This window comes from Lolium perenne, chromosome 4 (assembly GCF_019359855.2).
Source record: "Lolium perenne isolate Kyuss_39 chromosome 4, Kyuss_2.0, whole genome shotgun sequence".
NCBI lineage: Eukaryota > Viridiplantae > Streptophyta > Magnoliopsida > Poales > Poaceae > Lolium > Lolium perenne.
This window is the reverse complement of record NC_067247.2, coordinates 165151160-165165091: the sequence shown is the minus strand read 5'-3', so window position 1 is coordinate 165165091 and position 13932 is coordinate 165151160. Positions and strand designations below refer to the sequence as shown.

General features: G+C 45.5%; 1 protein-coding gene across 1 annotated transcript; it reads right to left on the bottom strand.

Annotated features, from left to right (window-relative positions):
• Nucleotides 1-11774: 11774 nt before the first annotated feature.
• On the bottom strand, nucleotides 11775-13179 carry LOC139839191 (uncharacterized). The gene has a single exon (XM_071829239.1). The coding sequence runs from the start codon at nucleotides 13098-13100 to the stop codon at nucleotides 11775-11777; it is 1326 nt and encodes a 441-aa protein (XP_071685340.1). The 5' UTR covers nucleotides 13101-13179.
• Nucleotides 13180-13932: the final 753 nt, after the last annotated feature.

Below are 13932 nucleotides of genomic sequence, written 5' to 3'. Positions count from 1 at the left end.
CGGTTTGGAAGTATCTCTCCTTTAGTTAATTGTCTATGTATCCCTTGGTGTGAGTTATCGTTATGGAATATTAATGAGAAGTCTTATCATTTACATATTGCACACCTTATTTTAGTTTGCAATCCTTATTATATGATTGATCTTGATTTTAGTATTGGTATCACTTTGGGAGCATTGAATAAATCTATTTGGTTTTGGCAAACTTAGCATTGGTCAATAGCAACAACACTTTGAGGTTTAAGTAGAAAAGAGGAATACATGTACTTGTTTCATTGTCTTTCTTTCTTGTTAGCTCATAGCTTATTATTCTGAAGTTAAAACTGTTTGTGCTTACAAGGAAGATGCATGATTATTTCTATCACATGTATGTTTGTTTGTTTCCTTCGACTCTTATGCTTGCTAATTAACCTTGCTAGCCAAAGACCTGTACTGAGAGGGAATACTTCTCGTGCATCCAAACCTTAACCCAAACTTATGCCATTTGTGTCCACCATATCTACCTACTACATGGTATTTCCTGCCATCCCAAGTAAATACTTCGTGTGCTACCTTTAAACAATTCAAAATTTACTATCTCTTATTTGTGTCAATGTTTTATAGCTCATGAGGAAGTATGTGGTGTTTTATCTTTCAATCTTGTTGGGCAACTTTCACCAATGGACTAATGGCTTCATCCGCTTATCCAATAATTTTGCAAAAAGAGCTGGCAATGGGATTCCCAGTCCCAAATTAATTAATCTAAATAGACACTCCTCCATGGTATGTGATTGATGGACGGCATCCGAAGGATTCGGTTAGCCATGGCTTGAGAAAGCAAAGGTGGGGAGGAGTGTCATCATAATAAAACTAAAATAAAAAGGCACATCTTCATGGTATGAGATTGTTGGCAGGCACCCGAGGATTCGGTTAGCCATGGTTTGTGAAAGAAAGGTTGGAAGGAGTGCCATACAAAATAAAAATAAAATGGGAGCCGCTCTTTGAAGGTTTGTCTGGCAAGGGGGTTAGAGTACCCGCTACCAGTCGTTGACAACAACAAACACTTCTCAAAATATTACTTTTATTCTCTTTATATGATTTCAAAACTGAAAAAGCTCTAGCACATGATTTAATCCCTGCTTCCCTCTGCGAAGGGCCTGTCTTTTACTTTATGTTGAGTCAGTAAACCTATTTCCCTCCATCTTAAGCAAGCATTTGAGTTGTTGTGATCAAACCATTATATTGTGATTTGCTTCATCATGTCTTTTACTCTTCCTTGTTTAGTACAAGTTTTATCTGAATGAATATAGCTTTGCAAGTTATCAATGATCATGAGGAAACTATTATGATTGAGTATGCAAGTTGTGCCATATAAACTTTAACATGAGAGCGTTGCTCAATGAGATAAGTATAATCTGTTAATTGTTCTCTGACCAAGAACGAAGTTTGCCATCACCAACTATGATTTCTTATGCACCTTTATTTGTGATTACCTTATACTTGTTTCAAGTTGAGTTATATGAGGAAGTTGTTTAATAGAATGTCTTGTGTGAATGAATATGATGCTTCTTGTCCGTATTTTATTTATCGGCTCTTCACTCCATAAACATGTGGTCCTGTTTACCGAGTTCAGTTTCGCTTGGGGACAAGTGAAGTCTAAGCTTGGGGGAGTTGATACGTCCAATTTGCATCACTATTTTATATCATAATTTGCTGTTATTCATTGATATATTTCATATTTGGACATAATACTTATGTTATTTCATCTATTTTGCATGTTTCATGATTATTGGAGGATCGAGCACCGGAGCCAGGATTCTGCTGGAAAAAGCACCGTCAGAATGCAATATTTCGGAAGATCAACAGTTGACGGAAATTATACCAAAAATCCTATTTTTCCAGATGACGAAGAGAGCCAGAAGGGGGAGCTGAGGGGACCTGAGGTGGGCCCACCCCATAGGCCGGTGCGGCCCAAGGGCTGGCCGCGCCGCCCTGTGAGGAGTGGGGCCCACAGCCCCTCTCGCCTCCTTTTCTTCGCAAACGCCTTCGTCCCGAAAACCTAAGCTCCAGAGGGTACCTCACGAAGAGTTACAGCCGCCTCTGCGGGGCGGAGAACACTAGAGAGAAAAGAGCTCTCCGGCGGGCTGAGATCCGCCGGGGAAATTCCCTCCCGGAGGGGGAAATCGACGCCATCGTCACCGCCATCGAGTTGGACATCATCTCCATCACCATCATCATCATCTTCATCATCATCACCGCCGTCTCCACCGCTGGACATCGTCACCGCCGTAGCAATTTGGGTTTGATCTTGATTGTTTGATAGGGGAAACTCTCCCGGTATCGATTTCTACTTGTTGTTGATGCTATTGAGTGAAACCGTTGAACCAAGGTTTATGTTCAGATTGTTATTCATCATCATATCACCTCTGATCATGTTCCATATGATGTCTCGTGAGTAGTTCGTTTAGTTCTTGAGGACATGGGTGAAGTCTAAATGTTAGTAGTGAAGTATGTTGAGTAATATTCAATGTTATGATATTTAAGTTGTGGTGTTATTCTTCTAGTGGTGTCGTGTGAACGTCGACTACACGACACTTCACCTTTATGGGCCTAGGGGAATGCATCTTGTACTCGTTTGCCAATTGCGGGGTTGCCGGAGTGACAGAAACCTAAGCCCCCGTTGGTATATCGATGCAGGAGGGATAGCAGGATCTCAGAGTTTAAGGCTGTGGTTAGATTTATCTTAATTACTTTCTTGTAGTTGCGGATGCTTGCAAGGGGTATAATCACAAGTATGTATTAGTCCTAGGAAGGGCGGTACATTAGCACAGGTTCACCCACACAACACTTATCAAAACAATGAAGATTAATTAGCCGTATGTAGCGAAAGCACTAGACTAAAATCCCGTGTGTCCTCGAGAACGTTTGGTCATTATAAGTAAACAAACCGGCTTGTCCTTTGTGCTAAAAAGGATTGGGACACTCGCTGCAATTGTTACTCTCGCACTTTACTTACTCGTACTTTATTCATCTGTTACATCAAAAACCCCTGAATACTTGTCTGTGAGCATTTACAGTGAATCCTTCATCGAAACTGCTTATCAACACCTTCTGCTCCTCGCTGGGATCGACATTCTTACTTATCGAAGATACTACGATACACCCCCTATACTTGTGGGTCATCACGGACAGCGGCCCGCGTCCGCGTGTCCGTTTGGGTCGCGCGCTGCGCCCAACGCGCGGACGCATCGCATAACCGGAGAAACACGAAAACAAAAAAAAGAGGCAAATTTAAACGAAATTTCATTGAACATATGCCCTATTTTGGGCAAATTTGTACATAGCTCTATTTTGGGCAAATAAAACTAACAAAAGAAGCCCCTATATGGGCTTTTAAATTTAAACTAAAACCCTCTATTAGGGTTTGGTCGGCGGCGCGGTGGCCGCCGGTGCGCCGCCTAGCCCCTGTGGGCGTCGTCGGTGACGTCGTCGTCGTGGACGACGTCCCCGGGCGGCGAGGCGCTGTTGTGGCTCGACCGCGTGATAACCCACAAGTATAGGGGATCGCGGCAGTCTTCGAGGGAAGTAAAACCCAAATTTATTGATTCGACACAAGGGGAGGTAAAGAATACTTATAAGCCTTAACAACTGAGTTGTCAATTCAGCTGCACCTGGAAAAGCACTAGTAACAGGGGTGATGTGAAAGCAGCAGTAATATGAGAGCAATAGTAACAGTAACACAACAGCAGTAATAGTAACGCAGAGGCGATGGTACCAGAAAATAGTTGATACTACTTCCAATGACATATAGAACGAGTATATGATGATGAGAGATGGATCGGGGTTCCCAGCGATCTACACTAGTGGTAACTCTCCAATAACAAGTAACAAGTGTTGGGTGAACAAATTACAGTTGGGCAATTGATAGGATTCAAAGCATTAAGACAGAACATCAAGATCATTAATTATGTAGGCATGTTTTCCATATATAGTCGTACGTGCTCGCAATGAGAAACTTGCACAACATCTTTTGTCCTACCAGCCGGTGGCAGCCGGGCCTCAAGGGAATCTACTGGATATTAAGGTACTCCTTTTAATAGAGTACCGGAGCAAAGCATTAACACTCCGTGAAAACATGTGATCCTCACATCACCGCCATCCCCTCCGGTTGTCCCGATTTCTGTCACTTCGGGGCCTTTGGTTCCGGACAGTGACATGTGCATACAACTTGTAGATACAATCTAAGCAATAAGTATAGAGCTTAAATCTAAGATCATGCCACTCGGGCCCTAGTGACAAGCATTAAGCATAACAAGATTGCAACAACAATAACTTCACAAACTTTATAGATAGACTAATCATAATGTATCATCCATCGGATCCCAACAAACACAACACCGATTACATCAGATGAATCTCAATCATGTAAGGCAGCTCATGAGATCATTGTATTGAAGTACATGGAGGAGAGAATACCAACTAGCTACTGCTAGAACCCGTAGTCCATGGGGGAACTACTCACGGAGCATGATGGAGGCGATGGCGTCGATGGAGATGGCTTCCGGGGGCACTTCCCCGTCCCGGCAGGGTGCCGGAACAGAGACTTCTGTCCCCCAAATTGGAGTTTCGCGATGGCGGTGGCGCCCCTGGAGTCTTTCTGGAGTTTCGTCACAAGGTATCGAGTTTTTAGGTCGAAAGGGCTTATATAGGCGAAGAGGCGGCGCATGAGGGGCAACAGGGTGCCCTCCCCATAGGCCGGCGCGGCCAGGGGCTGGCCAGCGTGGCCCTATGGTGTGGGGGCCCCAGGATGTTTGGTCTTTGTTTCGTCGAATTCCGAGAATATTGCCCGAACAGCCTTTCTGGAACCAAAAACAGCAGAAAACAGGAACTGGCACTGTGGCATCTTGTTAATAGGTTAGTTCCGGAAAACGCATAAAAACATTATAAAGTGCGAGCAAAACATGTAAGTATTGTCATAAAACAAGCATGGAACATCAGAAATTATGGATACGTTGGAGATGTATCAGCATCCCCAAGCTTAGTTCCCATTCGTCCTCGAGTAGGTAAACGATAAAAAGAATAATTTCTGTAGTGACATGCTACTTACATAACCTTGATCATACTATTACAAAGCATATGAAATGAATGAAGTGACTCAAGGCAATGATTTATAGTTGCTAACAAATAGATAACATATAGCAAAACTTTTCATGAAGAGTACCTTCAAGACAAGCATCAAAAGCCTTGCATAAGAGTTAACTCATAAAGCAATAGATTCAAAGTAAAGGCATCGAAGCAACACAAAGGAAGATATAAGTTTCAGCAGTTGCTTTCAACTTTCAACATGCATATCTCATGGATAATTGTCAACATAAAGTAATATGATGAATGCAAATAAGCAAGTATGTAAGAATCAATGCACAGTTGACACAAGTGTTTGCTTCTAAGATGGAAGGAAGTAGGTAAACTGACTCAACATAAAGTAAAAGAATGGCCCTTCGCAGAGGGAAGCATTGATTGCTATATTTGTGCTAGAGATTTGGTTTTGAAAACATAAAGAGAGCATAAAAGTAAAGTTTTGAGAGGTGTTTGTTGTTGTCAACGAATGGTAGTGGGCACTCTAACCCCCTTGCCAGACAAACCTTCAAAGAGCGGCTCCCATTTTATTTTATTTTTGGGTGGCACTCCTTCCAACATTTCTTTCACAAACCATGGCTAACCGAATCCTCGGGTGCCTGCCAACAATCTCATACCATGAAGGAGTGCTCTTTTATTTTAGTTTTATTATGATGACACTCCTCCCCACCTTTGCTTTCTCAAGCCATGGCTAACCGAATCCTTCGGGTGCCGTCCAACAATCACATACCATGGAGGAGTGTCTATTTTTGGTTAATTAATTTGGGACTGGGAATCTCATTGCCAGCTCTTTTTGCAAAATTATTGGATAAGCGGATGAAGCCACTAGTCCATTGGTGAAAGTTGCCCAACAAGATTGAAAGATAAACACCACGTACTTCCTCATGAGCTATAAAACATTGACACAAATCAGAGGTAATAAATTTTGAATTGTTTAAAGGTAGCACTCAAGCAATTTACTTTGGAATGGCGGAGAAATACCATGTAGTAGGTAGGTATGGTGGACACAAATGGCATAGTGGTTGGCTCAAGGATTTTGGATGCATGAGAAGTATTCCCTCTCGATACAAGGCTTAGGCTAGCAAGGCTATTTGAAGCAAACACAAGTATGAACCGGTACAGCAAAACTTACATAAGAACATATTGCAAGCATTATAATACTCTACACTGTCTTCCTTGTTGCTCAAACACTTTTACCAGAAAATATCTAGACCTTAAGAGAGACCAATCATGCAAACCAATTTTAACAAGCTCTACGGTAGTTCTCCACTAATAGGTTCAAACTACATGATGCATGAAATTAAACATGGTCTACTTGAGAGCTCAAAACAATTGCCAAGTGTCAAATTATTCAAGACAATATGAGGCATTTTCTGTTTCCAACCAAATAACCATAAGTGCTATAGCTTCCAACTTTTGTCATTGAACATTAAAAGTAAAACGAAGAACAAGTGTTCATATGAAAAAGCGGAGCGTGTATCTCTCCCACACAAGGATTGCTAGGATCCGATCTTATTCAAACAAAAATAAAAATAACAACACACAGACGCTCCAAGTAAAGCACATATGATGTGACCGAATAAAAATATAGTTTCAGTAGAAGAAACCTGATAAGTTGATGAAGAAGGGGATGCCTTGGGCATCCCCAAGCTTAGACGCTTGAGTCTTCTTGAAATATGCAGGGATGAACCACGGGGGCATCCCCAAGCTTAGACTTTTCACTCTTCTTGATCACATATCATCCTCCTCTCTTGACCCTTGAAAACTTCCTTCACACCAAACTTCTCATAAACTTCATTAGAGGGGTTAGTACTCAAAAAATTAGAATCCACCTTGGTCCTGTAGTGACACATTGCAAGAACTCAATAAAAGATTAGCTACAGCTCTCCATGTCTAGAAAGCCTTGCTTAAAGTCCACAAGAGACAATGCAAAAAACAGAGACAGAATCTGCCAAAACAGAACAGCCAGTAAAGACGAATTTTAAAGAGGTACTTCCGTTGCTCAAATCAGAAAACTCAAAACTAATGAAAGTTGCGTACATATCTGAGGAACGCGCACGTAAATTGGCAGAATTTTCTGAGTTACCTACAGAGAATTAGGCCCAGATTCGTGACAGACAGAAATCTGTTTCTGCGCAGAAATCCAAATCTAGTATCAACCTTCAATTAGAGGCTTCACTTGGCACAACATTGCAATAAAATAAAGATAAGGAGAGGTTGCTACAGTAGTGACAACTTCCAAAACACAACAAAACAGTAGCAAAATAAACACATGGGTTATCTCCCAAGAAGTTCTTTCTTTATAGCCATTAAGATGGGCTCAGCAATTTTAATGATGCACTCGCAAGAAATAAGAGTTGAAGCAAAAGAGAGTATCAAAAAGCAAATTCAAAACACATTTAAGCCTAACATGCTTCCTATGCAAAGGAATCTTGTAAATAAACAAATTCAAGAAGCATAATGCAACAAGCATAGAAAGATAAAACAAGTGCAGCTTCAAGATTTTAAGCATATAGAGAGGTGTTTTAGTACCATGTAAATTTCTACAACCATATTTTCCTCTCTCATAATAATTTTCAGTAGCTTCATGAACAAACTCAACAATATAACTATCACATGCAGCATACTTTTCATGATTCACAATCACATAATTTTTATCAGGTTCAAGAATAGTGGGATTAAAACTTCCAAACCCACTTTTATCAATAATATAACAAGATGATTGATCAATCTCAAGAGATATGGGACTCATAGATAAAGTCAAGAACTCAATCCCATTCTCATTAGTAGTACAATTAATATTATCAAGTAACATAGGACCATCATCTAGAGCTTTATCATAAACATTTTCTAAGCAAAATTCTTTAGTACCATGCATTTCAACATCAGGCACAAACAAAGCATTATCATAAGATTTATCAAAGTAGCATGGATTATCATAAATAACAGTAGCATAATTATTCTCACAAGTTTTACTCATAGGTACTATTTCAAAAGAATCCACGGGAACATAACATTCAACCTCTTTCGGTAAGCATGGAGGACAATCAAATAGTGTAAGAGATAAAGAGTTACTCTCATTAGAAGGTTGGCATGGGTAGCTAATCCATTCTTCCTCCTGTTGTTCATCACTCTCCTCTTCTTTTTCATCCAATGAGCTTTCAGGTTCATCAATTTCTTCTTCCACAGGTTCCTGCAAATTGTGAGTGCATTCTTGTGCATTAATGAGTCTCTCTTTATAATCAATGATATAATGATTATCAGTGTAACTTTCATTGCAAAAATTAAGGATAGAAGAGACATAATCTTTAAGGTCCTTACAAACAACACAAGTTTCATAATTTTTAGCCATGAAGGATTCGATCTCAGAGGCTCCCATAAATATGACAAATTGTTCTACCTCTTCAAACCCAAGATGAATATAGCTATTCCAATTATAGTTTTTAATTAAGACTTCATCACTAAAGCCACATTGAAATTTCAGATGTTTAGTATCCTCTTTAGAGCAACAATTTATATCATGGTGTTTAAGCAAAACTTTAGCAATTGTATTCAATTTTTCTATCATAGCACTCATTACTTTACCAGTTCTTGATTCTCTATAATTATTATAATATTCTATAAGCTCCAAGTAGGTTGTTCGTTCTCCCATAACAGCAGTTTTTAATTTTTAGGTTTTTCAAATTTTTATGGATTTTTGGGTATATGAGAAAAATAAAACAAGACAAAAAGAAACTAAGCAAAGTAATACTAGACAGAAATAAACTAAGCACAAATAAACTAGATAAAAGTAAACTAAGCAAAACAAAATAAAATAAAATAAAAACAGAGAGAGAGGTAGAGTGTACTCCCTAGGTGAACTTATGAGTAGAGCTATGCCTCCCCGACAACGGCGCCAGAAAACAGTCTTGATAACCCACAAGTATAGGGGATCGCGGCAGTCTTCGAGGGAAGTAAAACCCAAATTTATTGATTCGACACAAGGGGAGGTAAAGAATACTTATAAGCCTTAACAACTGAGTTGTCAATTCAGCTGCACCTGGAAAAGCACTAGTAACAGGGGTGATGTGAAAGCAGCAGTAATATGAGAGCAATAGTAACAGTAACACATCAGCAGTAATAGTAACACAGAGGCGATGGCACCAGAAAATAGTTGATACTACTTCCAATGACATATAGAACGAGTATATGATGATGAGAGATGGACCGGGGTTCCCAGCGATCTACACTAGTGGTAACTCTCCAATAACAAGTAACAAGTGTTGGGTGAACAAATTACAGTTGGGCAATTGATAGGATTCAAAGCATTAAGACAGAACATCAAGATCATTAATTATGTAGGCATGTTTTCCATATATAGTCGTATGTGCTCGCAATGAGAAACTTGCACAACATCTTTTGTCCTACCAGCCGGTGGCAGCCGGGCCTCAAGGGAATCTACTGGATATTAAGGTACTCCTTTTAATAGAGTACCGGAGCAAAGCATTAACACTCCGTGAAAACATGTGATCCTCACATCACCGCCATCCCCTCCGGTTGTCCCGATTTCTGTCACTTCGGGGCCTTTGGTTCCGGACAGTGACATGTGCATACAACTTGTAGATACAATCTAAGCAATAAGTATAGAGCTTAAATCTAAGATCATGCCACTCGGGCCCTAGTGACAAGCATTAAGCATAACAAGATTGCAACAACAATAACTTCACAAACTTTATAGATAGACTAATCATAATGTATCATCCATCGGATCCCAACAAACACAACACCGATTACATCAGATGAATCTCAATCATGTAAGGCAGCTCATGAGATCATTGTATTGAAGTACATGGAGGAGAGAATACCAACTAGCTACTGCTAGAACCCGTAGTCCATGGGGGAACTACTCACGGAGCATGATGGAGGCGATGGCGTCGATGGAGATGGCTTCCGGGGGCACTTCCCCGTCCCGGCAGGGTGCCGGAACAGAGACTTCTGTCCCCCGAATTGGAGTTTCGCGATGGCGGCGGCGCCCCTGGTGTCTTTCTGGAGTTTCGTCAAAAGGTATCGAGTTTTTAGGTCGAAAGGGCTTATATAGGCGAAGAGGCGGCGCAGGAGGGGCAACAGGGTGCCCTCCCCATAGGCCGGCGCGGCCAGGGGCTGGCCCGCGTGGCCCTATGGTGTGGGGGCCCCAGGCCTCCCCTCTGACTCCCCTTCGGTGTCCTGGTCCGTCTCGGTGAATTATGATGTTTGGTCTTCGTTTCGTCGAATTCCGAGAATATTGCCCGAACAGCCTTTCTGGAACCAAAAACAGCAGAAAACGAACTGCACTGTAGCATCTTGTTAATAGGTTAGTTCCGGAAAACGCATAAAAACATTATAAAGTGCGAGCAAAACATGTAAGTATTGTCATAAAACAAGCATGGAACATCAGAAATTATGGATACGTTGGAGACGTATCACCGCTCCGGGGACTCCGGCCACGGAGACCACAGGGCCTCCTCCCACGGCGAGTGGGGGTCCGGAGCCACCCGAGGCTGCAACGGCGCACGGAGCAGCGCCTCCTCCCTGAGGTGCTGTTGCCTCTCCTGCCAGGCGCGGCGCCTGGCCTCCTGGCGCCGCCGCTGCTCGTCGAGGCGCTCCTCGTCGGCGCGGCGCCTGGCCTACTCCCGCCGCGCCGCCTCCTCCCTCCTCCTCCCGTCGCGCACAGCGGGCACAGGCGTAGAGCTCCCAGCCCTCCGCCTCCTCGGCCTCCCGCCGGGCCGCCTCCTCCATCTCGGAGGTGCGAATGGCCGCATGGAGGTGCGGCCATTTCGCCTCCTCCTCCGCCGCCGAGATCATGAGCGCGGCGCGGAGGTCCAGGTCCTCCTCCGTGGACTCCGGCTTCGGCTCGAGCAGGAGAGGTGGCGGTTGCGGCAATGCCGCACCGTCGCGGGCGGCCTCTCCGATGTGGAGGCCGCCTCGGTTTCTTCCCGCAGCCCGCAGCGCCGGCGGGCGACGGCGGCTGCTGCTCGCTTCGTCGTCGTTGGCGGAAGCGAACCGTCGCATTGCCATGGCGGCGGTTTCGCTGCGGGGAGTGGAGTGGGGACTGGAGTGGAGGACCAGATCCCCTCCAGTCCCCATTAAATCGACTCCCTGGTCACCGACAGGTGGGCCCCAGGGAGACGAGGCGACCAGCGCCCGGACGTGAGCGGACGGCGCGTGCCATCCGCGACCACGCAAACCTAGCCCAGATTTGGGCCGGGTTTGCGTCGTTCCGGACGGCGCGGCCGTCCGCTTTTGCGGTGCGTCCCCGCGCTGGGCCGCGTTTTTGTCCGGCTCGACCCAAACGGACGCGCGGGCGCGGTTTGGGTCGCGCGGTTGGAGATGCCCTCTCCAACCGGCTGACCCAAACGGACGCGCTGGGCCGTCCGTTTTGGGCCGTTTGGGTGGCCGAGCGGACGCGCGGACGGAGCCCCGCGTCCGCGCGTCCGTTTGGGTCGCGCCCTGCGCCCAACGCGGCAGGTTTGGGTCGCGGCCCCGTACAGTACTTTTTATTGTAAATCCACTATAAAAACACAAAATAAATTGTAGAAAATATATAAAATAGTTCAAATACTCAAAATTTATTACATATTACATTGTCCACGTAATGAAGGATAAAGTATTATTCAAAAAAATAATGAAAAACCGATACAAATGATCTAGGCTTCCGGATTTCCTTCATCATCGTTGTTTGCAGCATTGTTGCCTACATGCTGCCAGACGTGCTCGATCAAATCTGCCTGCAGCTGGTTGTGTACAGCTAGATCTCGAATTTCATGGTGTGCATGAAGAACTTCCTGGAATGATGCCGGGCCACGTTGAGGAGTAACCAACTCTCCCTGGCCCTCCCAGTCACTATCATAGAGTGAATCATCCCGCTCTACCTCAACAATCATGTTATGCATGATTACACATGCGGTCATCACCTCCCACAGAGTTTGCACATCCCAGGCTCTGGCAGGGTGTCTGACGATAGCCCAACGAGCTTGGAGGATGCCAAACGCCCGCTCGACATCTTTCCGGGCTGCCTCCTGCTCTTTGGCAAACCTTGCCTCCTTCTCTGAGTTGGGTTTTCGGATTGTCTTCACAAGTGTAGCCCAAGGTGGATAGATACCATCAGCAAGGTAGTACCCCTTGGTGTAGTGGTGGCCATTGATCTCAAAATCCACATCAGGGGACTGACCGTACGCTAGCCTATCAAACACCGGAGAGCGCTGAAGCACATTGATGTCATTGTGCGAGCCAGCCATTCCGAAGAATGAGTGCCAAATCCATGTATCCTGTGAAGCAACAGCTTCAAGAATGACTGTGCACCCCTCAGAATGGCCACTGTATGCCCCCTGCCAACCAAAGGGGCAGTTCTTCCACTCCCAGTGCATGCAGTCTATGCTGCCAAGCATCCCAGGAAACCCCCTGGAAGCGATGATTGACAACAGACAAGCTGTGTCCTCTGCATTAGGTTGCCGGAGGTATTGTTCTCCGAACGAACCGATCACAGCTCTGCAAAACCTGTACATCGCTTCCAAGCCGGTAGACTCACTCATGCGCGTGTACTCATCTACGAAATCACCGGCAACACCATATGCAAGCATCCTAATCGCTGTCGTGCATTTCTGGTACGAAGAGAGGCCTACCTTGCCAATTGCATCCACTTTCGCGTGGAAGTAGTCGTCGTAGAGCTTGACGCCATCCATTATCCGGCGGAACAACGGTCTGGACATCCGAAAACGACGGCGAAACAAGGCCGGCGTGTACAATGCCTTGGGTTGGAAGTAATCGGTGAAGAGCTGGTCGTGGCCGCGTTCTCTTTTGCGGTCCAAGGTGGCGGCGCGCCCCGGCAAGGACCCCCGGTGCACGGGGATCTGCGAGACAATGTGATCGTGGATGATCAGCGCAGCATCCGTGAAAAATTCGTCGTCCGAGTCCTCGTCGGACGACGTGTCGATGAAGTTCTTGAAGAAGTAGTCGTCGTCGCTGTCCGCCATGATCTACAGATGAAGAGGGACAAATTTTAGTATGCCCATTTCATCGAACACCTCGCACGCGGAGGCCATCCAATGCGTCCGTAGGGACCTGCAGGCCATGGCCGTCTCGCCCGACTTGCGGTCTGCGAACACGGTGCACGAGAGCTCACCTCCGGCGGCAACGGCGCAGCTGCGAACGGCGGGAGGTCTCGCGACAGTGGGAGGACAGCGGCGACGGCGACGGCGTCCTCCGACTCTGCTACGACGCGGCGAAAGCAGCGCGGGGCCGCGTCCTATGCTTCCGTCCCGCTTGCCGGCGTGTCGGCGACAGTAGCCGGCGTCGACGGCTCTCCCAAATCGCCGGTCCTTGGCTGGCGGCGGAGCAGCGGGAGATATGTGCGAGGGGTTTGTGTTTTGGGAGACAGACAGGCGGGCCAGGGGTGGACAAGGGGAGGACGCGAGCGACCAGCATCCGGCGTCCGCGGCCACGCAAACTCGTCCCAGATTTGGGCCGGGTTTGGATCGTCCCGGACGCCGCGGCCATCCGTTTTAGGGATAGGTCCGCGCGCTGGGCCGCGTTTTTGTCCGGCTCGACCAAAACGAACGCGCGGGCGCGGTTTGGGTCGCGCGGTTGGAGATGCCCTTACTGCCGGAATCAATGGCTTCACCCACTCCTGTGACTTTGCCCTTTCCAGCAACGAGGCAGGAAAGAAATGGCGCTTTCCAAGTATCCCGTTCGAAAAATGACACGACAGTTTAACCCAACTCCCTTTCTCTTTCCCTCTCACACCCTGTAGCTCCTCCTACTATCAATCAGGCAGGCCCGCGATCTGAGATGACACTTGAAGCCTGT